Source organism: Haliotis cracherodii, unplaced genomic scaffold (genome assembly GCF_022045235.1).
Source record: "Haliotis cracherodii isolate W230 unplaced genomic scaffold, xgHalCrac1.p SCAF_2, whole genome shotgun sequence".
Lineage (NCBI taxonomy): Eukaryota > Metazoa > Mollusca > Gastropoda > Lepetellida > Haliotidae > Haliotis > Haliotis cracherodii.
The window spans coordinates 75,598,176-75,626,041 of NW_027266275.1; the positions used below are offsets into that span (position 1 = coordinate 75,598,176).

Sequence of the window (27,866 nt, forward strand, 5' to 3'; positions counted from 1 at the left end):
ACCATAGCAACAAATTATCGACAGACACAATGGGTTCTAGCTCTGCCCACGAAATCAGAGCTTTGGCAATAAGTCTGATGTGCTGGTCATCCGTGTTCATTGAACAATACAGTGAATGAGTGAGTATGGTTTTACACTGCTTTTAGCAATATTCCAGCAATATCATGGCGGGGGACACCAGAAATGGGCTTCACACATTGTACCAATGTCGGGAATCGATTCTGACATCAGCAGCTACAGAAGGTGAGTACACCCCGGAAGTGACGTCACTCTCATAATCTGAGATAAATTATGAGTTAGAATAGAACTAAGGACATCATTTCATGATTATCATAAAACCCGATTTCAATTCCTCTAAGAGAAATTCTAGAATAATTACCTCCTGATAGGGTTTGGATCCGGTAATGTACATGAACTAATACAACAGTATTGGATTGCTGTCAACTACACAGGGAGTTACTAGAGGCAGATCCCGCCTTATCCCTCTGGTATATTCTGGCTATGATGTAATAGAGGTAGAAGATTTGCAGGAATTATCAAACAATAGTTATCATTGTTAATAATTCTAAGAATACTACCTCTATTACATCAGGAAGTACTCCCACCCACTTCCACAATTCATCTGCCCCAAGTGGTTAGATGTTTTGGAAAGAAGTGAAGTTTTTCCCGTCTTTTTGCACAGAAGAGCTGAAGAACAACATATACTATTAGGGGAACAACTAGTTGTGTGTAGTTGACAGTGAAGAGGACTTCTGTTGAAGTAAATATACCAAAATACAGGATTTATGGCTATGATGTAATAGAGGTAGTATTCTTAGAACTATTAACAATGATAACTACTGTTGGATGTTTTAACTAAACTGAAAAGCTTTCTAGCCTGGGTAAAGATAAAATGGCCTTATTATGTTAAAACAATGGGGAAATTTTGGAAATTTGTTCTAGCATGTAGGAATTTGTACTAGCCCCGGGGTTGTTAATTTCTAATCCTGGTTTACAGAGGATAGCAAACAAGCAGGCAATAACATAACACACATGACTCATCTAAAAGTAAATGAACCTCTACTTCACTTTATGAAAATTCTGCACAACAAATTGACTCAGAGAAGTCAATGAACATGCAATTATATAGACAAATACATTGTCACAGGTGAGATGGGTCTAGAGATCGGGCAGTAGACAATAAACTTGCTTCAAATGTCTATTAAGCTAAAGATTTTTCGATAATATATCCAATATATCCTTTTACACAGAGTTGACACATGCAAGGAGCACCAGAATTCAGACAGCTTCCTTTATAGAAATTGAAATGCACGCCCTGTGTGTAATACTAGTGTAGAGAGACGCAGAGGTATGAGGACAAATTCTGATCACATGATTTTGTCTTTGCGTGATGGGTGAATATACAGTACACATCATGGAGAGATGACTCAAGAGATATTAACAGCAGGCGACTCATACACATGCAAAAGGGTATTTGACCTAGATTATCCCACCAGTACAAATACAGCGCCTCTACCTGAAAATGCGACACTTCAACCTGCAGGGAACCTATTGCATTGTTTCCAAGATGGTTGCAATCTACATTTTCCTGATCTGTTTTGCATCTGCTCTGGCAAAAGACCCACCCACATGTTGTGTTCCTAACAGTTGGCAGGCTTATGTATTACAAACGGAGAAGCTCAACCTTGATCCACAGGTATGTAGAAAGCTTGTGTCGGAATGGAAGAAGCTTTATTCATATAGACCCTTTTTTGTCTCAACTGACTTAAGGGTTTTATAACAATAAAAGTGACAAAACCCTTTCCACAATCATAAAAAGTCGACTGTAAGATCATATCACTTATCTATCTTACTATTGATAGTTTTAACACCTCTTGATACACGTTGATAGAGATGTTTCAAACTGACTGAGTGACCGACCATATTCTATATTCTGTGGGGAGGGGGCCTGGGATTTTGTTAGGAAACTAGATAATTTTTCAGCTACAACTACAGCTGAAACCCCCCAGATATTTTTTTCAAATTAAAACTGTGATTTAAATTATAAATTTTACAATAAATTGTATATTTATAATACTTATATAATTATAATTATAATCCTATCTCACTTAATGCATTTCATCCTTCTTCTTCCAATCCCTTGTGTGGAAACGTCCTTGAACAAAGTTTCCAGCTTCTAAGCTTCATTTGCCAAAAAACCCCAGCATCACCATGGCAACCGTCCCTGCAGTAAGGTTAAGCACCCGAATCTCGTGCAGTATGCTGACCTCGATCTGGCCACTTGACCGCTGTCTCATCATTCTCTTTCTTGGAGCTGATAGGCAAGATTAACTGTGATGCGGGATTGGTTGGGCAGGCATAGATCGTGTGACATAGGATAAGTATCATTGATATACAATTTATTGTAAAATTTACACATTTTTCAACTTACTCTAACTTACTCTATGCAATTATCCTACAGTTGGATGGTGGGTCGCAGATTACCCTAGACTGTAACCATGAGATGTACACAAGGAAGTCAACATGCTTCAATCCTAGGACTGTTACACTTCCTCGTCTGGAGATATTTTCTCGTGATATTATGATTGAATCACTGCTGTTGAGTGAGTGAGTGAAGATGATTTTACGCCGCTTTTAGCAATATTTCAGCAATATCACGGTGGGGGACACCAGTAATGAGCTTCACACATTGTACCCATGTCGGGAATCGAACTCGGGTCTTCGGCGTGACGAGCGAGCGCTTTAACCACAAGGCTACCCGACCGCCCCCACTGCTGTTGAGTGATCTTGAAAACGCTTGTACGCCACTCGGACACAGCGTCATGTCATAGGGTATATCATGCGCTTCTGTGTTTTCGCATAAGACATCATACTATGACGACCGCACAGTTTTGAATTAGGCGAGCTGTTCAACCACGTACGCTCTATTGACGCAGGTATATTTGTTGGCTTCCCATTTAACGCTTTGTCGAAGCTGTTTTATCGATCCTACTGAAGGATCGAATAGCTAAGACAAGAAGAGGAAACGCTCGCCAATATCCATAAGAGGATCTTCAAACCATTACTGCATCACATGTTCATGGCAGCGGTGGGCTGATAATGGAATTGGGACACCGTCGAACTGCGTAATGATAAGACTTCTTTAAGGTCTCTACAGATGAGTTTTTTGCTTCACGATTGAAGCCTCATTCTGGGAATAATTGATAATAATAAACAAAAGGGAGTGGCTCTCAATTATTTATTCATGCTGTACACGATATGACTGCGCAACCTCTCTGAGTGTACTCGCAATTTATCTGCGTTGACGGGCTGTCTTAATTCTTGAGCCAGGACTAGCGGACCGAAGTGGTGTAGCCCTTTGACATCAGTTACGGAGATATCTCATAAGTAGTGGGAGCCGAAGACTGTGTCAGACTTCCAGAAACATCCTTCCATGATAGCACTGAGGGAAAAGTTGATATGTAGAGCCATGGCAGATGCGACACCTCTCGTGTCGTGAGGATTTGATGTCTGGGGTGGAGGCAATTCCTTAAGATTGTAGGCACAGAGTATTGTAGATCATAAACAGAAGGAGACCGCTGTACAGGAAACCTCTGAGGTAACTATCTGTTAGATGGACATAAACAATCTCTTCTGGGATCGTCAAAGTGTCGATGATGCTTTTAGATATAATCATAATGATCAAACAGGACATAGTGACATGTCCTCTCGATCCTCCGGATGAAGAATAGAGGCCAGTGTCGGGATGGTAAACAGCCTGTTGGGATGACCAGGGAGTTGGTGAAATCCCATCGCAGACCCAGATGTACCTTGCCATGGCAGTGCCTCTCGAATTGAAACCTGTTAACATCCAAGGCGTGTATCTTGCTGACCCTCGCTGCAGTGGCCAAGGCTAGAAGAAAAACTGTCTTCAGTGTGACTTGCTCAAAGTCTTTTTCTTCCAAGGTCTCATAATCTGATGGCGTCAAGTGTCATTCAAGTCCCATTTTGGTTGACGAAATTTGGACGACTGGTCGGCGAATTTAAAAGAGCATAGAAGTTCGGGAACTACAGCAATTTTCACGCCCGTTGTGGAAGCAATAACCGAATTAATAGCTGCTAAATATGTAGATAAAGAAGAGCCCTTCAACTTCCAAGCGGAGCGTATGTGCTTAAGTTATTCTACAACCTGTTGAGGGGAGGACCTAGTCGGTGAGGTGATAGATCTACTGCAGCAATATCCCTCGAAGGCTTTCCATTTAATATCGTTCAGTGCTTTGGTGGAAGCACGATGGGTCTCCGTAATGGTCTTTGCTACTTGCCTTGCCTTACCCTTTAGCGACTAAGGATTTCTGTAAATGAGCCAGGCGCATGGATGTAGGGTGTCCAGCGATGGATGTAGAAAACTGGAGTGAGGTTGAAGGAGAAGATCTTTTTGCAAGGGGAGTAGATAATGGCTTCCCTTAGCGAGGTCTACTATCACGGTGAACCAGCTGCGAACTGGCCATTAAGGTGCGATCAGTCATAATTGTTTTGTGGATACGATCTTCTGGATTACCAGAGCTTCATACTCCACGTCCCCAGATCCGGAATCGGAGAGACGAATCTGAGGCGTTGTGTGTTGAACCTAGTGGCGAACAGATCGACATCTGGGTGGTGGTAGAGGTGGCAAATCTCCTTTCTATATAAAGGCCTCAATATTCTCTAAAACATAGGCACGTCTTCACAGGAAGGCGAAGAGAAAGAGAATGATGAGACAGGGGTCAAGTTGCCAGATCGAGGTCAGCTTGCCGCAATGGTGCATGACCATGGCGATGCTGGAATGTTTGGGCAAATGAAGCTTAGAAGCTGGAAACTTTGTTCAAGGAAGTTTCCACACAAGGGATTGGAAGAAAAAGGATGAAATGAATAGAGTGAGATAGGATGGGTTTAAAAATTATAATTGTTTTGCAACAATGTGGTTTCTGTGGCAGACAATTTCTTTTTTTTCAACAGTTTGAAGCATTCGTTTTTATTTCAAGCAATTTCTGGGACAATTTATTATTTTGGGTAAAATCCTAAGAATATCGAATGGTTGGTCCCAAAGAGTCAACAATGACGGAGGAGTGTAATCAATTCAATCTGCTTCTCCAGCATGTATCCTACCCCTGAATACTGTGTCAACAAAAATATGTTTACTCCAGCATGTATTCTATTCCCGAATACTGTGTCAACATTCATTCTGATTACTCTAACATGTATCTTATCCCCGAATACTGTGTCAACAACATTATGAATACTGTGTCTGAATGTGGTATCCATGTTAAACTGCGACAGAGTATCTCAGTGAGATAGGACTATAAAATCGGAATAAGTCCAGACTAGCCACAAACACATGTGCAAGCACTTCACTATATAAGTGCAATCATTTTGAACATGACGTTAAACCACATTTCACCTCACCTAACTTGACTTGCAGCCCATCTCTGAATACTGCCTACACCATTATCTGTTTTCTCGACATGCAGCCCATTTCTGAATACTGCATACACCATTATCTGTTTTCTCGACATGCAGCCCATCTTTGAATAGTGCCTACACCATTATCTGTTTTCTCGACATGCAGCCCATCTCTGAATACTGCCTACACCATTATCTGTTTTCTCGACTTGCAGCCCTTCTTTGAATTCTTCTTTGACTACACCCTGAAGAAGGAAGCCCAGCGGTTCATAAAGTTAGCCCCAGGGTCTGCCCCTGTTGCCGGCAACAGGACCGTCACCGACCACAACAAAGTAGGTCCTGCTATTCAACCTGCTCAGGACTGACACTGACACAGATAGACTTTTTTTGCATGATTACATTTCTAGAATAACCGGGCTTCCAATTCTTAGATAGATATTACCAATTACATGTCAGTGAAAGGGAAACAGGTAATAGATTGCAGAGTGTTTGAATAATTTATTGCAATCGCAAAGGTAAAGGTCGCCAAAGGTTACCGGAAGGTTAATATTGTCAGTGATCACACAATGTTTCTTTTGTCAGTGCTGGAATATTGCTAAAAGCGGCGTAAAATATATATGTATGGTTTTTCGCCTCTTTTAGCAATATTCCAGCAATTTCACGGCGGGTACACCAGAAAGGGGCTTCACACATTGTACCCATGTCGGGAAATCGAACCCGGGTCTTCGGCGTGAAGAGCAAACGCTTTAACCACCAAGCTACCCGACCGCCCCTCCTGATATAACAGAGAGGTGCACCTAACACCAGCCTGGATGGTTATATTGCGTACTGACAGACCAGTGGCATGTCATCGTACACCGACGGCTCGTGGAAAAGACTCAAGTATTTCCAGGGCACCATGCTCAGCATATAATGACTGAGGTATAAACACTGCATCCCCTTGATGTCTATCTGTATATTTTCAGGGTATGAGATACTTCATCTCTCCGGCGGGCGTGTGCACATCCTTTTCTTACCCGATACCTATGGTCTCCCCTTGTATCCCAGGTGAGCATTCATAACGCACCAGCAAACCCATGGAGATTCCGGGAAAGACTATAGATTCCAAGCATCCTATCCATGTTGTAAGAGGGGACTACATAGATCCGGTGGTGTGACTTGGTTACTTAGTTGAATGCATGTTTGTTTGTTTGTTGTTTAACGCCGTACTCGGCAATATTCCAGCTATATGACGGCGGTTTGTAAAATAATCGAGTCTGGATCAGACAATCCAGTGATTGACATCATGAGCATCGATCCAGACAATTGGGATCGATGACATGTATCAACCAAGTCAGCGAGCCTGACCACTCGATCCCGTTAGTTGCCTTTTATGACAAGCATAGTCGCCTTTTACAGCAAGTATGGGTTGCTGAAGACCTATTCTAACCCGGAATCTTCATGGATTTTGAATGCATGTAATCATCTCATTTGCGTTGATCGATGATCATGACTTCAATCACAGGGTTGTCTAGTCCACATCCGATTATTTACAGACTGTCGTCATATAGATGGAATATTGTTGTGTGTTTAGTGAGTAGGGTTTTACACATTTAGCAAAATCCCAACTATATCAGGACAGGGGTAGGGGGCACCAGGAATTGTATCCATTTGGGTAGTCGAACATGGGTCTACATAATGGGACAACGCTTCAACCATTAGTCTGCCCATCTCCAATACAAATGTGAAAGAACTTCTTCCTTAATGGTGGTGGTGACTGCAATAGTGAACATTGAGCAATATTACCTCCATATCACGTCCTGCGATGTAAAAACTGGGCTTCACACATTGCACCCATACATATGGCATCAAACCCAGGCCTTGCACAGTGATGACCGCTTTAACCACTACACTACGCTACCGTCCTTTTCCAGTACAAACGTTAAAGAGCTTCTTTCATTATTGGAGATGGTGACACAGCAAGGCCACCAGAGACTGATGGATGCGTATTTTTCCTCCTTACAGATTCTGCGACTTATCTTGGTGAAAGCTACATTGGCTTGCCCAATTATGGCGTTGCCTTCAATGTCTGGAAATTTAAAGAACCAAATACCAAGGCCAACGTTACCATAGCTGTTACACAAGATTCTTGTACCCCGATTCTAGAGGGTATCAATGGTCGTAAGTTGACGTCTGGTGCATTGATTCTCTTAATCTCCTCATTCTTGTTAAATAATTAAGTGATTGGATTTTGTTAAATACTGCTTTGAACAATGTTTCAGTAATATAATGGCAAATCAGTTTACCATGGAATGAAACCCCAATGTTTGACAAACCGTAGGCATTTACCAAATTGGAGGTAACACATGATCATCTAAGGGAGGCAACTCTCCTCTGTGAAGTGCTAGGTCTTTGATAACTGGCCCACCTGGGCCTCTGTAAGATTATTATGAAACATCATCATAATGAAGCTAGTCATCCATTTCTCATACAGTCTTTATCTAAATGAAAAATGTCAGTGATGACCATGAAATATCATGATGTATATCAATGCTTTATATTGTTTCAGCTAATGTTAACACGAGCCTGCTCTTCAACTATTTCTCAAGTCCTGTTTCTGACAAGTCGGTGTTTGATGTGCCAAGTGGCTGTTAGCAGGACCTGCATGACAAGACCTGGTCTGGTCTGATATCGACTGATTTAGACTTAAGTACTGCTAATTCGTAAGAGACAAATCTGGACCCCGTTCCACGACATGGTCTTAGCGCTATGATTATATAATGCCTTTGTTAGAGAAAGGAAGTTACAATCATCTATCTAAAGATAGTTTTGTGGAAAGGGCCCTGATAGGTATAATAGAGAATATGCTGGAGATGTTTATTGTAATAATTAGCAGTGGTTGTGATAGACACATGATTTCAATGTATGCGTACAAATTAAATAATTTATCGTATACACATGTCATTGTAAAAAGAAGTATTGTCATGATCATGATAATAAAATATTTACTTTACTTGATATGTACTTGTTTTTACTTTTTAAAAAAACGTACTACGGTTGGTATGGTAAGAATCACAAGGGGCGAAATCCTGCACAGCAAATCTCATTGGACCACAGCAGATCTATTTATATATGTCGGAGATATCAAACATTGTATATTAAATATATGCATACCATGACTGCCAGAAAACGATGTTAGGACATTGCCTGACAAGCGCATTGAAACTGCTCTACTCTCCCACAAGAGCAACATGGAAATGCATGCTTTTGTTGGTGAGGAATTATAGTGTACTAGGATCTAGAAATAATCATCAATGCATACTGATATCATGAGTGGCCTGTTGACTAAGGTGCAGCTGTGCATCCCTTTGTCAGGCAAGGATCTGCTGATCATGTGTCTGAATCCAAGATTCACCCAAATTATAATCCTAAGTCTGCACCATTGCTGTGATTGTTGGTTTCTGTGATGTGCACCACTTCTTCTTGCCATACCAAACAAAATGATGTTTAAGGCAGCCAAAAACCTGCTTCACTGTCTCACTCTTACTCCTCTAGACTTGAATATTGTGATGGTAAATATAAGGAATTAACACATGGCAGAACAATAACAACCAGTACTGATCACTTTTCTAGATTTAATTTTTATTCTCTGGCACAACATTTTGTAAACGAATTTACCACCCTTGATGTGCTAAGGGAGATAATCCATGATATCTAACTGATACAAGGTCGGTTGGAAGAAAAGGGGGGAAAAACGTTGTGATGATGATAATAACACAGCCTTGCTTGGGGTGACATGGTTGAATGCATCTTGCTGGGGGTGGTCAAATACCTGTCAGGACTCGATAAGGGGAATTACCCATTGGGAGCTAGCCTTGAAACAAGAGAGAGAGCTGTGAGGTCCTTATGGTATATTCATGCAAGTGACAAGGTGACTCTTGCGTTGACCTGATGTTTTTTCTCCTTGTAATGTGATCAGAGCAGTGGGGTAGCCTAGTGGTTAAAGAGTTCGCTTGTCATGCCAAAGGCCCAGGTTCAATTCACTACATGGATACAAAGTGTAACATGCTTTGGTATTTCTTATAGTTTGATAACCAAGGAGAATGTGGCATCGAATAGAACCATCTGAATCAAAGCAACAGTGTAGTAAATAACATATTTAAGTCTAAACAATGTCATTTTAAGTCACAGTGATTTCTAAAAAGTACGCTACACAACATATATCCCTTATTTCATAGAAGCTACACAGCATATATCCTTTGTTACACATCAGAAGCTACACAGCATATATCCTTTGTTATACAAGAGCTACACGGCATATATCCTTTGTTACACATCAGAAGCTACACAACATATATCCTTTGTTACACAAGAGCTACACTGCATATATCCTTTGTTTCATAGAAGCTACACTTCATATCCTTTTGCACACAAGAGCATACACATGCAAGGACACTGTTGTTTAACAGTAAGTTTCTACAATTTGTCATGGGATATATCGCTGTATGACTGAATTATTGTCCATGTGACTTTAAATATTAACACACAGGACATCATGACCAAATATCTTTGTAGTCCTTTTACTCCGATTTGATACCTTTAGAGAGGTATTATATCTGGTAAAAAGATGTGTTTTTTAATGAGGTTGCTTCATACACTAATATCATCTTTTAACATTAGATTCACTGTGTCAAAATCAGTGTTTAAACCTCATCAATAACTTTGGTTATCAATTAACACACACCCTGGAGGGAAGCAGACGTATGGGGAAGCTGTTCTGATCACATGATTTTGTCATCATGTGATAGGTCTGCAGTGTAAACATCATAGCAAGGTGACTTAATAGATATTTATAGCAGACGACACATACAGTGTATGTGTGCTGGAGGGTACATGACCTAGATTTTCCTACAAGTACAAATACGACAGCGCAACCTGCAAATGCGACACTTCAAGCTACAGGACCTCTATTGTATCGTTTCCGAGATGGCGGCAATCTACATTTTCCTGATCTGTGTGGTGTCGTTTGCTCTGGCAAAAGACCCACCCAAATGTTGTGTCCGCGACAGTTGGCAGGCTTACGCAGTACAACCAGAAATGCTCAACCTAGACCCGATGGTAAGTAGACAGCTTGTGTTGGAATGGAAAGAAGATTTATTAATGTAGAGCCGTGTTTGACTTGACAGACATATGGGTCTTATACCAAACACTTCTCCGTCTTACTACTGACAGTTGCGATGCCTCTTGACATACTGTAAATGTTGATAAGGACATATCGGTGACCTAGTGAGTGTAAGTACGAGAGAGGAGCGTTATTTTCATATATAGTGCTCCACCTTTGTCAGAAAATACAAATCGATTCATACATGAATAAAAGCGACAAAACCTCCCGCATTAACAAGAAATCTCTGCCAAAAGCAGAGTCGATTGTGTGATTCTGTCTATATCATGAGCATATGCTTAGGAATCACTATCAAATAGTGCTATAGGTGTTCGGAGAGACAGGGATGTAGAGCTGATTCTCTGGGAAGCATAACACTTAGAAATGAACAGGGTCGATCGTCATTAAGAATATGCTCGTGTTTCAGACATATTTACAAACATAACCCAACTGTTGGGAGATGGCAGGCTTGCATTCAAACTTTGACGGTGGTTTAGGAGAATGTAGTATCATCAGTGTAGGCCGAGAGCTTCCTTAGACATCACAGACAAAATATGTGAAAACGGAGACCACGTTTTATGGCCTCTGGTGAAAAGCAGGCGTATTTATAACAAATCAGAATGACAAGCATTCAAACTGTTACTCTAGCATGTGTAACTATGTCAGCTACAGGCTGTTTACTCTAACGTGCACCTTATCTCCGAACACAACTTCCACCATAATCTGTTTACTCGACTTGTAACCCTTCTCTAAATACTACTTTCACTATAATCTGTTTACTCGACTTGTAACCCTACTCTAAATACAACTTCCACCATAATCTGTTTACTCGACTTGTAACACTTCTCTAAATACTACTTCCACTATAATCTGTTTACTCGACGTGTAACCCTTCTCTAAATACAACTTCCACTATAATCTGTTTACTCGACTTGTAACCCTACTCTAAATACAACTTCCACTATAATCTGTTTACTCGACTTGTAACCCTTCTCTAAATACAACTTCCACTATAATCTGTTTACTCGACTTGTAACCCTTCTCTAAATACAACTTCCACTATAATCTGTTTACTCGACTTGTAACCCTTCTCTAAATACAACTTCCACTATAATCTGTTTACTCGACTTGTAACCCTTCTCTAAATACAACTTCCACTATAATCTGTTTACTCGACTTGTAACCCTTCTCTAAATACTACTTTCACTATAATCTGTTTACTCGACTTGTAACCCTACTCTAAATACAACTTCCACCATAATCTGTTTACTCGACTTGTAACACTTCTCTAAATACTACTTCCACTATAATCTGTTTACTCGACTTGTAACCCTTCTCTAAATACAACTTCCACTATAATCTGTTTACTCGACTTGTAACCCTTCTCTAAATACAACTTCCACTATAATCTGTTTACTCGACTTGTAACCCTTCTCTAAATACAACTTCCACTATAATCTGTTTACTCGACTTGTAACCCTTCTCTAAATACAACTTCCACTATAATCTGTTTACTCGACTTGTAAACCTTCTCTAAATACAACTTCCACTATAATCTGTTTACTCGACTTGTAACCCTTCTCTATATACAACTTCCACTATAATCTGTTTACTCGACTTGTAACCCTTCTCTAAATACAACTTCCACTATAATCTGTTTACTCGACTTGTAACCCTTCTCTAAATACTACTTCCACTATAATCTGTTTACTCGACTTGTAACCCTTCTCTAAATACAACTTCCACTATAATCTGTTTACTCGACTTGTAACCCTTCTCTAAATACAACTTCCACTATAATCTGTTTACTCGACTTGTAACCCTTCTCTAAATACAACTTCCACTATAATCTGTTTACTCGACTTGTAACCCTTCTCTAAATACAACTTCCACTATAATCTGTTTACTCGACTTGTAACCCTTCTCTAAATACTACTTCCACTATAATCTGTTTACTCGACTTGTAACCCTTCTCTAAATACAACTTCCACTATAATCTGTTTACTCGACTTGTAACCCTACTCTAAATACAACTTCCACCATAATCTGTTTACTCGACGTGTAACCCTTCTCTAAATACAACTTCCACTATAATCTGTTTACTCGACTTGTAACCCTACTCTAAATACAACTTCCACTATAATCTGTTTACTCGACTTGTAACCCTTCTCTAAATACAACTTCCACTATAATCTGTTTACTCGACTTGTAACCCTTCTCTAAATACAACTTCAACTATAATCTGTTTACTCGACTTGTAACCCTTCTCTAAATACAACTTCCACTATAATCTGTTTACTCGACTTGTAACCCTTCTCTAAATACAACTTCCACTATAATCTGTTTACTCGACTTGTAACCCTTCTCTAAATACTACTTTCACTATAATCTGTTTACTCGACTTGTAACCCTACTCTAAATACAACTTCCACCATAATCTGTTTACTCGACTTGTAACACTTCTCTAAATACTACTTCCACTATAATCTGTTTACTCGACTTGTAACCCTTCTCTAAATACAACTTCCACTATAATCTGTTTACTCGACTTGTAACCCTTCTCTAAATACAACTTCCACTATAATCTGTTTACTCGACTTGTAACCCTTCTCTAAATACAACTTCCACTATAATCTGTTTACTCGACTTGTAACCCTTCTCTAAATACAACTTCCACTATAATCTGTTTACTCGACTTGTAAACCTTCTCTAAATACAACTTCCACTATAATCTGTTTACTCGACTTGTAACCCTTCTCTATATACAACTTCCACTATAATCTGTTTACTCGACTTGTAACACTTCTCTAAATACAACTTCCACTATAATCTGTTTACTCGACTTGTAACCCTTCTCTAAATACTACTTCCACTATAATCTGTTTACTCGACTTGTAACCCTTCTCTAAATACAACTTCCACTATAATCTGTTTACTCGACTTGTAACCCTTCTCTAAATACAACTTCCACTATAATCTGTTTACTCGACTTGTAACCCTTCTCTAAATACAACTTCCACTATAATCTGTTTACTCGACTTGTAACCCTTCTCTAAATACAACTTCCACTATAATCTGTTTACTCGACTTGTAACCCTTCTCTAAATACTACTTCCACTATAATCTGTTTACTCGACTTGTAACCCTTCTCTAAATACAACTTCCACTATAATCTGTTTACTCGACTTGTAACCCTACTCTAAATACAACTTCCACCATAATCTGTTTACTCGACTTGTAACCCTTCTCTAAATACAACTTCCACTATAATCTGTTTACTCGACTTGTAACCCTTCTCTAAATACAACTTCCACTATAATCTGTTTACTCGACTTGTAACCCTTCTCTAAATACTACTTCCACTATAATCTGTTTACTCGTCTTGTAACCCTTCTCTAAATACAACTTCCACTATAATCTGTTTACTCGACTTGTAACCCTTCTCTTAATACTACTTCCACTATAATCTGTTTACTCGACTTGTAACCCTTCTCTAAATACAACTTCCACTATAATCTGTTTACTCGACTTGTAACCCTTCTCTTAATACTACTTCCACTATAATCTGTTTACTCGACTTGTAACCCTTCTCTAAATACAACTTCCACTATAATCTGTTTACTCGACTTGTAACCCTACTCTAAATACAACTTCCACCATAATCTGTTTACTCGACTTGTAACCCTTCTCTAAATACAACTTCCACTATAATCTGTTTACTAGACGTGTAACCCTTCCCTAAATACTCCTTTCACTATACTGCAACTGATTACTCGACTTGCAGTCATTCTATAAAAACTACTTTCACTGTAATTTGTGTACTCGACTTGCAGCCCTTCCTGCAATTCTACTCCGACTTGATCCTGAAGAAGGAAGCCCAGCAGACTTTTCAGTTAACCCCAGGGTCTGCCCCTGTCAAAAGCTACAGGATGGTCACCGACCACAGCAAAGTGAGTCCTGCTATTCAACCTGCTTTATCTGGTCACCGATCACAACAAAGTAAGTCCTGCTGTTCAACCTGCTTTATCTGGTCACCGACCACAGCAGAGTAAGTCCTGCTATTCAACCTACTTTAGCTGGACACCGACCACAGCAAAGTAAGTCCTGCTTTTCAACCTGCTTTATCTGGTCACCGACCACAGCAAAGTAAGTCCTGCTGTTCAACAGGCTTTAGTTGGACACCGACCACAGCAAATTAAGTCCTGCTATTCAACCTGCTTTAGCTGGACACCGACCACAGCAGTCCTGCTATTCAACCTGCTTTAGCTGGACACCGACCACAACAAAGTAAGTCCTGCTATTCAACCTGCTTTAGCTGGACACCGACCACAACAAAGTAAGTCCTGCTATTCAACCTGCTTTAGCTGGACACCGACCACAGCAAAGCAAGTCCTGCTATTCAACCTGCTTTAGCTGGTCACCGACCACAGCAAAGTAAGTCCTGCTATTCAACCTACTTTAGCTGCTCAATGACACCAACAATCTTACAATGGCGTGTCACTGCAGGGGAAACAGGAAACTGCTTGCAGGGTGTTTGAATAATTTATTTTAATTGCAAAGGATAATACAACAAGATTAATATTGTCAATAATTACGAAACGATTCTTTTGTCAGTGATTGATATGTAAGGTATACGACAAATTATGCCAAGGACCGCTATTTGTGACTGGTTGCCTGAGGGTAAATATCGTAAGGATTTGTACTACTCCTCTAGGGTGTCGCATGTTGTGGTGTTCAGGCTGGTACTGTGGTAAAATACACTTGGTGTTTTAGCTTGCACTGATTTGGTGAAGTGTCATTAACAGTAAACTGCATTATAAGGTGTAAATTGCTAAAATAATATAATGATACCTAAATGCGCATATTTATGTTGATGTAAGCAAATATTCGCTTTCTTTCTTCCAACTATCAGTCATTCCATGAGAATTAACTCATGTGCCCTTTTCGATCATCGTGCTACTATCAAGGTAAATCTTAGAGTTTATGTTTTCATAGCACTGTGGAACAGACCCCTGATATTACCGATAGGTGCACCTGACACCAGCCTAGATGGTTATATTGTATAACCTGACAGACCACTGACATGTCATCGTACGACGATGGCTCATCTGAAAGACTCAAGTATTCCAGAAAACTGTGCTCTGCATATGCACGACTGAGGTCTAAAACTGCATCCCCTTCATGTCTATGTGTATAATTTCAGGGAAGGACGTACAGGATCTCTCCTACCGGCGTGTGCACATCCTTTCCTAACCCAGTCCCTATGATCCCATGTATACCAGGTGAGCATTAACAAGGAACAGGCACTCGATTCTGGGGATGAATGTAGGTGTCTGGCGACCTGTACTTGTCGGCGACTACTACTACAGCTAACATATTGTAATACGGCAATGCAGATCCAAGTTGAAAGAATGTGTTCCACAACCCGGTTCACTTCTTGGGAATAAATATGTTTAAAACAGAGGTGACTAAATTCACAGGGTTGTGAGACTGGGTGACATGGTTGAATGCATCCCAGATGCGTGGATTGATGATGCCCATGTGATGTCAATCACAGGAATGTCTGGTCCAGACCCTATTATTTACAGACTGTCGTCATTCGGTTTTAAATATTGCTGTGATGAGTGTGTAAGTTTCTACACTTTGAGCGATATTCCAGCTATTTCACGACCGGGTTAGGTGGCAACGGGAATCGTATATATGTGGAGATCTGTGTAACGAGCCAACACTTTAACCAGATGACTACCTCCACCCATCCATACAAATGTTGAAAAACTGCTTCCTCTATTTGTGATCGTAACACTGCAATGGTGAGTGAGGGTACATAAATACACATGCATATGGGGAATCAAACCCTGACTTGCAGAGTGACGCGCAACCATTTTAACCACTACGCTACTCTACTGGCCATCGCCAATACAAACAGTCAAGAGTTGCTTTCGTCATTGGTGATGGTGACACAGCAAGAACACCAGAGGCTTATGGATGCCAACTTTTACTCCTTACAGATTCTGCGACATTCCTTGGTGAAAGCTACGTTGGTGCCCCTAAAATTGGCGTCGCCTTCAATGTCTGGAGATTTTCAATTGAACCTTACAAGCTCAACATTACCATCAGCGTGGCACAAGATTCTTGTATCCCCATTCTGGAGCGCATCAGTGGTCGTAAGTTCCGTCATATACTTGCATTGGTTACCCTTTTATTTTCCCCACTGTTACAGTATTTCAGTGACATGAGGGAATGTCAGCTTACTGTGGGATGAAACCCCAAAGTTTGACAAAGCATATAGGCATTTACCAAATCGGAGGTAACACATGATCATCTAAGGGAGGCAACTCTCCTCTGTGAAGTGCTCGGTCTTTGATAACTGGCCCACCTGGGCCTCCGTAAGATTAATATGAAACATCATCATAATGAAGCTAGTCATCCATTTCTCGTACAGTCTTTATCTAAATGTAAGATTTCATTGATGACAATGAAATATCATGATGCATATCAATACTTTATATTGTTTCAGCTAATGTTAATATGAGCCTGTCCTTCAGCGGATTCTCAAGTCCTGTTTATGACAAGTCGGTGTTTTACGTGCCAAGTGGCTGTTAGCAGGACCTGCTTGACAAGACCTGGTCTGGCCAGGTAGCGATTGATTTAGACTAAAGTACTACTAATTCATGAGAGATAGCTCTGCGCCTCGTTTCACAACACGGTCTGCCCGCTAAGCCTATGTAATCGTATGGGAGTGACAGTTATCTAAGATAGCTTTATGAAAGGGCCCTGATAGGTGCTATAGAGAATATACTAGAGATGTTTATTATTATAAATATCCATGGTTATGATGGGCAAAAGATGTGAATGTATGTGTACACATTTATTCATTTATCATATACACATGTCATTGTAAAAAGTGGATTCATTGTACTATTGGCCTTGATGCCTAAATTACTGAATAAAATGTGTCTGTCTGTCTGTACAAAGTGGAAATTTCATGATCATGATAATAAAATATTTACTTAACTACACATGTCCTTGTTTTTACTTGTTGAGAAATGTTGGAAAAACGTTCACTAATATGGACCTACTCACAAAGAATCACACAAGGGGCAGAACTCAGAAAATAAGATAGGATCACTGAAGATCTATCTGTATAGATCAGAGGTATCCACCATTGTATGTTAAATATATTTATACTATGACAACCAGGAAATAATTGAGTAAGGACTAGACGACAAGTAGATCAGATCCCACATTGTAACACAATCCTGTTTAGTCCTCTTGCCTAAGAAGCTCATTGAAACTTCTCTACTCTCCCACAAGAGCAACATGGAAATGCATGCTTTTGTTGGTAAGGAATTATAGTGTACTAGGATCTAGAAATAATCATCAATGCATACTGATATCATGAGTGGCCTGTTGACTAAGGTGCAGCTATGCATCCCTTTGTCAGGCAAGGATCTGCTGATGTCTCTCCTCTTCCTCTTCTTCCTCCCGTGGCCCGTACCCTCAGGCGAGCAGAAGGGCTCCTCCCCTCTGGAATCGAGGGGAGCGAGTTCCAACGCTGCTCCTGGCGGGGGGCGGTGTGTGTGTGTGTGTGTGTGTGTGTGTGTGTGTGTGTGTGTGTGTGTGTGTGTGTGTGTGTGTGTGTGGAAAGAAGGGTCCCTTCTATCTCCATGTCGGAGACTGGAGGGGGCTTCTTCCTCCTAGGTGGCCTGGTCTTCTGCATCGGGCGGGGTGCAGTAGGGTTGGGGCCGGAGTAGGTTCCACCTGAGGCTTGGGCTTAGACGGAACTTTGCCCAGAGGCCTCTTCCTTTGACCTCAGTCAAAGGAGATGGAGAGGGTGGAAGTGCTAGTCCTGTAGGAGGTCTTGAGGGAGTAGTCCCCAACCCGGAAGGCCAGCAAGGGCTCCAGGATGGAGACAAGCTCCCCCGGCAGCGACTTGGAGAGGTCTCTCATGGCGACTAGTAAGATAGCAAGCTTGGGAGGACACTTCTTGTCGAGTGTCCGAGCCGAGGACCAACACCCAAGGAGTTATATACCCCCACAGCTCTACTCGTATGACATTAACAATTACTTTCATGTTGTAATTTCCGGCTATGCTCTCTGCCATAGGCTGTCAAAGTTGACTACACAAAACAGGTGGTAATTCAACAGTTTCAGAATTGCCTAACAAGTGTTGATTTTAATTACAGTTTTAGATGATGGTCAAAACCTGGGCCAGTTGGTAACAAAACATCTATGAAGAGAAGAAGGGCCGGTGCGGACGTACACGCCGACTTTATCTATGATTACGTAATTTACTGTTCGCGTGAATGAGCTTGCCAAGGCGCAGCCGCCATGGCCGACGAGTGACGATAAAAGCGAGATACTGGTCTAGCAACTTTCGTATTTTAGAATTTCCTTGGTTTAAATTTATTTGTGAAAAATAAAAAAAAGAAGAATAATGAAATATATGCACTGTAATAATAATATATTTACACATAGATATAGCATCACATATTTAAGTATATATAGGGAAGTAAAAGGTGACTCTTGCGTTGACCTAATGTTTTTTCTCCTTGTAATGTGATCAGAGCAGTGGGGTAGCCTAGTGGTTAAAGAGTTCGCTTGTCATGCCAAAGGCCCAGGTTCGATTCACTACATGGGTACAAAGTGTAACATGCTTTGGTTTTCTTATAGTTTGATAATCAAGGAGAATGTGGCATGGAATAGATAGAACCATCTGAATCAAAGCAGCAGTGTAGTAAATAACATATTTAAGTCTAAACAATGTCTTTTTAAGTCACAGTGATTTCCAAAAAGTGTGCTACACAACATATATCCCTTATTTCAAAGAAGCTACACAGCATATATCCTTTGTTACACAGGGGCTACACAGTATATATCCTTTGTTACACATCAGAAGCTACACAACACATATCCTTTGTTATACAAGAGCTACACGGCATATATCCTTTGTTACACATCAGAAGCTACACAGCACATATCCTTTGTTACACAATAGCTACACAGCATATATCCTTTGTTTCATAGAAGCTACACTACATATCCTTTTGCACACAAGAGTCTACACATCCAAGGAGCGTAAGAATTCAGAATGTTTTGCTTGTCAGTAAGTTTCTACAATTTGTCATGGGATATATCACTGTGTGACTGAATTATTGCCCATGTGACGTTAAATATTAACTCACAGGACATCATGACTAAATATCTTTGTAGTCCTTTTACTCCGATTTGAGATTCCGGGGTAGAATAGGTCAGGCTCGCTGAATTGGTTGATGCATGTCATCGATCCCAATTATGTGGATCGATGCTTATGATATTAATCACTGGATAGTCTGGTCCAGACTCGATTATTTACAGACCGCCGTCATATAGCTGGAATATTGCGGCGTTAAACAAAAAAACAACAACCAACCAACCAACTCCGATTTGATACCTTTTATGGGCGGCCATTCGGTTAAAAATACAAAGTTAAAGAAAGGGACAAAAGTACACAATAAAGGTCAAATACTACGAATAAAGAACTAAATGTTACTAAGAAAGGTCAAAATACAAAACAATGGGACGCCGGTTAAAAAATAAAAAGTTGAAATGAAGGTCAAAAGTACACTATATTAATAGTCAAATGTTACGAAAAGACGCCATAAGAAAAGAAAGAACAATGTGTACGAAAGAGTGAGCACGTAAGGAGATTTATTACTTGCCCGTGAAGAGATCGCCCGTTTAATAAACATACAGCTTTATTACACATTGTGTAATACCAAAACGCGTGCTTATGTTCTCTCGGAACACGTTTCACGAACAAATATTGAAAGCTCTCAACAACCCTTGGCGTATTCAACGACATTGTGTGTGGAGATGATAGATCACTGGGAGGAGCTTATGCACACTCGATGACCCCAGCAACCTTGTTGCTAAGCTGACGTCACATGGCATTGTTTCGCCGATGGATCTTGCAACAAAATTCAACAAATTACGTCATCGGGTATTGTGACGTATTGCTTTCGCTCGTCAGATACCAGGGGTGCGTTGCAAAGCGCCAATCGCTTGTAAGCGATGTACAGCGATTCGCCTTACAACAGTGCGCTAACTTTCAGCCGCTTGCAAGCGAAACAATCGCTAACTGAGGTCGCTTCGTTCTCAAACCAAAATGGCGGCTTACTTTGACAGCGGAACAAGGAATTCTTGACTGGATCAACGAGAAAATGAGCAAAGGTAGCTAACACCCCATCATCCTCAGTCTGCTCCACATCTTCAAAGTAGTCATAAATTTCATCAGCTCGTCATCGAGCCTCTTCTATTACGTTCTTCATTACGCGGATGGTCAGGCTCGCTGACATGGTTGATGCATGTCATCGTATCCCAATTACGTGCATAGATGCTCATGATGTCAATCACTGGATTGTCTGGTCCATACTCGATTATTAACAAACCGCCGTCATATAGCTGGAAGATTGCTGAGTGCGGCGTTAAACAACAAACAAACAAACGTCAAGGCAACCAAGCGGTAGTTGTGCCGCCATTTTGGAAGAGTGCGCAAGCGCTTCGAACTGTTGCAGACCCCGGGTTGAGCGATGAATTTGCTTTCTCTAAGCGATTCGTAGCTTGCAACGCGCCCCAGAACTATTCACTCGTTTCATAAAATTGGTATTGCACGGGAACTCGTTTAATATTCTATATTTATATTTTAGAACGTCAGTGTGCACGAAAGGACGTTTACATTAAAGAACGTCAGTGAGCACGAAGTTGACAATAAAGAACGTCCTTTCTTGCTCACTGACGTTCTTTATTGTAACGTCCTTTCGTGCTCATTGACGTTCTTTCGAACACATTGTTTTTTTTTTCTTTTCTTATGACGTCTTTTCGTAACATTTGATTATTAATAATACTTTCGACCTTTGTATTAGTTTAACCGGCGTCTGTTTGTTTTGTATTTTGACCTTTATCAGTAACATTTATTTCTTTATTCGTAGTATATTTGACCTTTATTGTGTACTTTTGTCCTTTTTTCAACTTTGTATTTTTTGACCGAATGGCCACCTATAATATATATGCCTTTAGAGAGGTATTATATCTAGTAAAAAGTAGGGCTTCCACGAGTCCAAATTTTTGGACTCGAGTACCCGAGGGGTGAAACTCGACTCGAACTCGAGTACCCGAAAATAGGTCGTCCTTTAAGAATATTGGTTCATTAGATCAAAATTGTCATCTAAAAGTATTAAAACATGTTATAAGTATAATTGAACTGCACTGAAATGTGAATAGAAAGCGTCCACGGAACTTTGTTTATCTGTCAAAGTGTATGGAAGTGTTCAGTGTTTGCTTGTGACTGCACTAATCTTAATCACGACCTTCAAAAACATTACGTCACGTCTACAAATACAACAATATATATTGAACACAAACCAAGTTTTTTTTCTGACGATCAGCGTTTCATTCGACACCTGCCAACAAGCACGAACAATAATTCGCAGGAAGAAAATCGATAATGTGCATCACGTGACATACACGTATACACAGCTGTTGGGCTGCAAGACTAAGGCCGCTAAATATGGAAATGTAGTACTATAAGTTCAATCCTTCATGAGTTGGTCACGTTTCCAAACTGTACCAAACTGTCGACCTGTCGCTTGATTTGTAAGCGCTGAAATAGCACATATATCCCAGCTAATCAGTTGTTAATCTGTGTAAGGGAATACACTTGGCATTTGAGTCGGAGCAAAGAAGCAATAATCGCCTTGATACATTCAATTTCTTAAAGTCGGGAAGGAAAAACAATAATTACGTCTATGTTATGTGACATTCTCAATTGTTCTAATGCGTACATCTACTTTCTACAAAGAATACATTATTCAAACAATATTAAAACAGAGTGATCTCCCCTTATCGAGTACTCGAGTCCGTTATCACTAAAACCGACCCGGGCCCGAGTGCTCGATTACTCGTTGAAGCCCTAATAAAAGATGTGTTTTTAATGAGGTTGCTTCATACACTAATATCATCTTTTAACATTAGATTCACTGTGTCAAAATCAGTGTTTAAACCTCATCAATAACTTTGGTTATCAATTAACACACTCCCTGGAGGGAAGCAGACGTATGAGGAAGCTATTCTGATCACATGATTTTGTCATCATGTGATAAGTCTGCAGTGTAAACATCATAGCAAGGTGACTCGAGAGATATTTATAGCAGACGACACATACGGTGTATGTGTGCTGGAGGGAACATGATAGGGCTGGGACGGGCAACTCGGGTACTCGGGTCGGGTGGGTACTGAGTAGGACCCGGATACCCACAAGACTACCCGGACCCGTGGTTATCACGTGATTTATTGTTTCATGACAATGTACATAGTTACATGACAATTTTAAGTCTCTAATGTTCGCATTTCTTCATGACTATGAACACGTTCCTTCTGACATATATATATGTTTGAACAAAGCTAAAACTTCAGTCAACTTCAGTGTATGCATGACCACATCATTTTATACGTGTATCTCAAACTATTCCTAATTGGACATGTTGTACGTATCTCTTGACACCAACAACGGGTGACCGGGTAGGGTCGAGTAATAGGGGTGTGGGTACTCGGGCAGTAAATTTGGACTCGTCCCAGCCCTAGTACATGACTCAGATTTCCTTCCAGTGAAATACGTCAGCGCTACCTGCCAATGCGACACTTCAAGCTACAGGGCACCTTTTGTATCGTTTCCGAGATGGTGGCAATCTACATTTTCCTGATCTGTGTGGTGTCGTCTGCTCTAGCAAAAGACCCACCCAAATGTTGTCTCCGCGGCAGTTGGCAGGCATACGCAGTACAACCAGAAATGCTCAACCTAGACCCGATGGTAAGTAGATCTATGTGTTGGAATGGAAAGAAGATTTATTTATGTAGAGCCGTGTTTGACTTGACAGCCTCTTGACATACTATACATGTTGATCAGGACGTATTGGGGACTGAGTGTGTAATTACGAGAGAGGAGCGTTATTTTCATATATATAGTGCTCCACCGTTGTCAGAAAACACAGACCCGTGAAGATTCCGGGGTAGAATAGGTCTTCAGCAACCCATGCTTGCCGTTAAAGGTGACTTTGCTTGTCGTAAAAGGCGGCTAGCAGGATCGGGTGGTCAGGCTCGCTGACTTGGTTGATGCATGTCATCGATCCCAATTGCGTGGATCGATGCTCATGATATTAATCACTGGATTGTCTGGTCAATACTCGATTATATACAGACCGCCGTCATATAGCTGGAATATTGCTGAGTGCAGCGTTAAACAACAAACCAACCAACCAACCAACCAACCAGAAAACACAAATCGATTCATACATGAATAAAAGCGACAAAACCTCCCGCATTAACAAGAAATAATTAAGTCTATCGTCATTAAGAATATGCTCGTGTTTCAGACATATAAATAATATAAACATTTACTCTAACATGCACCTTATCTCCGAACACAACTTCCACTATAATCTGTTTACTCGACTTGTAACCCTTCTCTAAATACTACTTTTACAAAATCTGTTTACTTGACGTGCAACCCTTCTCTAAATACTCCTTTCACTATAATGCATCTGTTTACTCGACATGCAGTCATTCTCTAAAAACTACTTTCACTGTAATTTGTGTACTCGACTTGCAGCCCTTCAAACAATTCTACTTTGACTACAACTTGACGAAGGAAGCCCAGCAGGCTTTGCAGTTAACCCCAGGGTCTGCCCCTGTCAAAGGCTACAGGATGGTCACTGACCACAGCAAAGTAAGTCCTGCTATTCAACCTGCTTTAGCTGGACACTGACCACAGCAAAGTAAGTCCTGCTATTCAACCTGCTTTAGCTGGACACCGACCACTACAAAGTAAGTCCTGCTATTCAGGCTGCTTTAGCTGGTCACCAACCACAACAAAGTAAGTCCTGCTATTCAACCTGCTTTAGCTGGACACCGACCACCACAGGGCCACGTATAGCCATACTATACTGACTGTACTGGTTACACTAAAAAAAGAGGCTCTTTTTTTAGTGTGTCAGTACAGTATGGCTATACGTGGCCCTGTGCCGACCACAACAAAGTAAGTCCTGCTATTCAACCTGCTTTAGCTGGACACCTACCACAGCAAAGTAAGTCCTGCTATTCAGGCTGCTTTAGCTGGTCACCAACCACAACAAAGTAAGTCCTGCTATTCAACCTGCTTTAGCTGGTCACCGACCACAACGAAGTAAGTCCTGCTATTCAACCTGCTTTAGCTGGACACCGACCACAACAAAGTAAGTCCTGCTATTCAACCTGCTTTAGCTGCTCAATGGCACCAACAATCTTACAATGGCGTGTCACTGCAAGGGAAACAGGAAACTGCTTGCAGGGTGTTTGAATAATTTATTTTAATTGCAAAGGATAATACAACAAGATTAATATTGTCAATAATAACGAAATGATTCTTTTGTCAGTGATTTATATGGAAGGTATACGACAAATTATGCCAAGGACCAATATTTGTGACTGGTTGCCTGAGGGTAAATATCGTAAGGATTTGTACTCCTCCTCTAGGGTGTCGCATGTTGTGGTGTTCAAGCTGGCACTGTGGTAAAATACACTTGGTGTTTTAGCTTGCACTGATTTGGTGAAGTGCTAAAATAATATAATGATACCTAAATGCTTATATTTATGTTGATGTAAGCAAATGTTCCAACTATCAGTCATTCCATGAGAATTTACTCATCTGCCCTTTTCTATTGTATGAATTTTATTGTATAACCTGACAGACCAGTGGCATGTCATCGTACACCTACGGCTCATCTGAAAGACTCAAGTATTCCGGAACACTGGGCTCTGCATATGCACGACTGAGGTATAAAACTGCATCCCCTTCATGTCTATGTGTATAATTTCAGGGAAGGACGTACAGGATCTCTCCTACCGGCGTGTGCACATCCTTTCCTAACCCAGTCCCTATGATCCCATGTATACCAGGTGAGCATTAACAAGGAACAGGCACTCGATTCTGGGGATGAATGTAGGTGTCTGGCGACCTGTACTTGTCGGCGACTACTACTTCTGCTAACATATTGTAATACGGCAATGCAGATCCAAGTTGAAAGAATGTGTTCCACAACCCAGTTCACTTCTTGGGAATAAATATGTTTAAAACAGAGGTGACTAAATTGACAGGGTTGTGAGACTGGGTGACATGGTTGAATGCATCCCAGATGCGTGGATTGATGATGCCCATGTGATATCAATCACAGGAATGTCTGGTCCAGACCCTATTATTTACAGACTGCCATCATTTGGTTTGAAATATTGCTGTGATGAGTGAGTAGGTGTCTACTCTTTGAGCGATATTCCAGCTATTTCACGACCGGGTTAGGTGGCAACGGGAATCGTATATATGTGGAGATCTGTGTAACGAGCTGACACTTTAACCAGATGATTCCTCCGCCCATCCATACAAATGTTGAAAACTGCTTCCGCTATTTGTGATGGTAACACTGCAATGGTGAGTGAGGGTACATAAATACACATGCATACAAACAGTCAAGAGTTGCTTTCGTCATTGGTGATGGTGACACAGCAAGAACACCAGAGGCTGATGGATGCCAACTTTTACTCCTTACAGATTCTGCGACATTCCTTGGTGAGAGCTACGTTGGTGCCCCTAAAATTGGCGTCGCCTTCAATGTCTGGAGATTTTCAATTGAACCTTACAAGCTCAACATAACCATCAGCGTGGCACAAGATTCTTGTATCCCCATTCTGGAGCGCATCAGTGGTCGTAAGTTCCGTCATATACTTGCATTGGTTACCCTTTTATTTTCCCCACTGTTACAGTATTTCAGTGACATGAGGGAATGTCAGCTTACTGTGGGATGAAACCCCAAAGTTTGACAAAGCATATAGGCATTTACCAAATCGGAGGTAACACATGATCATCTAAGGGAGGCAACTCTCCTCTGCGAAGTGCTCGGTCTTTGATAACTGGCCCACCTGGGCCTCCGTAAGATTAATATGAAACATCATCATAATGAAGCTAGTCATCCATTTCTCGTACAGTCTTTATCTAAATGTAAGATTTCATTGATGACCATGAAATATCATGATGCATATCAATACTTTATATTGTTTCAGCTAATGTTAACATGAGCCTGTCCTTCAGCGGATTCTCAAGTCCTGTTTCTGACAAGTCGGTGTTTGACGTGCCAAGTGGCTGTTAGCAGGACCTGCATGACAATACCAAGACCTGGTCTGGTCTGGCCAGGTAGCGATTGATTTAGACTAAAGTACTACTAATTCATGAGAGATAGCTCTGCGCCTCGTTTCACAACACGGTCTGCCCGCTAAGCCTATGTAATCATATGGGGGTGACAGTTATCTAAGACAGCTTTATGAAAGGGCCCTGATAGGTGTTATAGAGAATATACTAGAGATGTTTATTATTATAAATATCCATGGTTATGATGGGCAAAAGATGTGAATGTATGTGTACACATTAATTCATTTATCATATACACATGTCATTGTAAAAAGTAGATGCATTGTACCAGAGACCATACAATAGTTTTATGGTCTCTGATTGTACTATTTGTGTCTGTCTGTCTGTCTGTACAAAGTGGAAATTTCATAATCATGATAATAAAATATTTACTTAACTACACATGTCCTTGTTTTTACTTGTTGAGAAATGTTGGAAAACCGTTCAATGATATGGACCTACTCACAAAGAATCACACAAGGGGCAGAACTCTGAAAAGAACTCAGAAAATAAGATAGGATCACTGAAGATCTATCTTTATAGATCAGGGGTATCCAACATTGTATGTTCAATATATTTATACTATGACAACCAGGAAATAATTGAGTAAGGACTAGATGACAAGTAGATCAGATCCCACATTGTAACACAATCCTGTTTAGTCCTCTTGCCTAAGAAGCTCATTGAAAATTCTCTACTCTCCCACAGGAGCAGCATGTTGGTAAGGAAATAATCATCAATGCATACTGATGTCATGAGTGGCCTGTTGACTAAGGTGACCTTCACTTTGTGTGAGTTCATTGGGGTATGAAAGTCAATTCTTATAATTTTTTTATCACAATTTCTTACCTCAAAGGATGTAGGCCAAGATCTAAACACAATTATAATTAGTACGTGTGACTTCATGTTTACACTGACAGCCATACAACAACCAGCTCAATCGTAAAATAGTTCCTCAAAAAGAGAGGTGACATGGGCGTAGGGATGCACAACTTGCTCTTCAGAAACATCTTACGCAGCAGATGTGTTCAAATCATATCCTCATCAGATGAGAAAGGT

The 27,866-nt window shown here is 40.6% G+C and overlaps 3 protein-coding genes across 6 annotated transcripts; all 3 read left to right on the plus strand.

Moving 5' to 3' along the window:
• Window positions 1–1,473: 1,473 nt before the first annotated feature.
• LOC139469649 (uncharacterized) lies at window positions 1,474–8,368 on the plus strand. Its single transcript, XM_071251879.1, has 5 exons — window positions 1,474–1,696; window positions 5,634–5,750; window positions 6,384–6,465; window positions 7,423–7,578; window positions 7,967–8,368. Exons 1-5 carry the CDS (start codon window positions 1,523–1,525, stop codon window positions 8,050–8,052), a joined length of 615 nt encoding a protein of 204 aa, XP_071107980.1. The 5' UTR covers window positions 1,474–1,522; the 3' UTR covers window positions 8,053–8,368.
• A 1,887-nt stretch (window positions 8,369–10,255) lies between these two features.
• On the plus strand, window positions 10,256–17,575 carry LOC139469651 (uncharacterized). Its single transcript, XM_071251880.1, has 5 exons — window positions 10,256–10,515; window positions 14,392–14,508; window positions 15,762–15,840; window positions 16,567–16,722; window positions 17,076–17,575. Exons 1-5 carry the CDS (start codon window positions 10,339–10,341, stop codon window positions 17,159–17,161), a joined length of 615 nt encoding a protein of 204 aa, XP_071107981.1. The 5' UTR covers window positions 10,256–10,338; the 3' UTR covers window positions 17,162–17,575.
• Window positions 17,576–22,661: 5,086 nt separating this feature from the next.
• LOC139468526 (uncharacterized) lies at window positions 22,662–27,188 on the plus strand. Of its 4 annotated transcripts, none has more exons than XM_071250536.1 (6): window positions 22,662–22,724; window positions 23,204–23,405; window positions 24,204–24,320; window positions 25,450–25,528; window positions 26,175–26,330; window positions 26,684–27,188. In XM_071250536.1, exons 2-6 carry the CDS (start codon window positions 23,229–23,231, stop codon window positions 26,767–26,769), a joined length of 615 nt encoding a protein of 204 aa, XP_071106637.1. In that variant the 5' UTR covers window positions 22,662–22,724; window positions 23,204–23,228; the 3' UTR covers window positions 26,770–27,188. The 4 variants fall into 4 exon arrangements, with proteins under 4 accessions (XP_071106637.1, XP_071106635.1, XP_071106636.1 ...); XM_071250534.1 differs by lacking the exon at window positions 22,662–22,724 and adding an exon at window positions 22,774–22,903; XM_071250535.1 differs by lacking the exon at window positions 22,662–22,724 and adding an exon at window positions 22,774–22,880.
• Window positions 27,189–27,866: the final 678 nt, after the last annotated feature.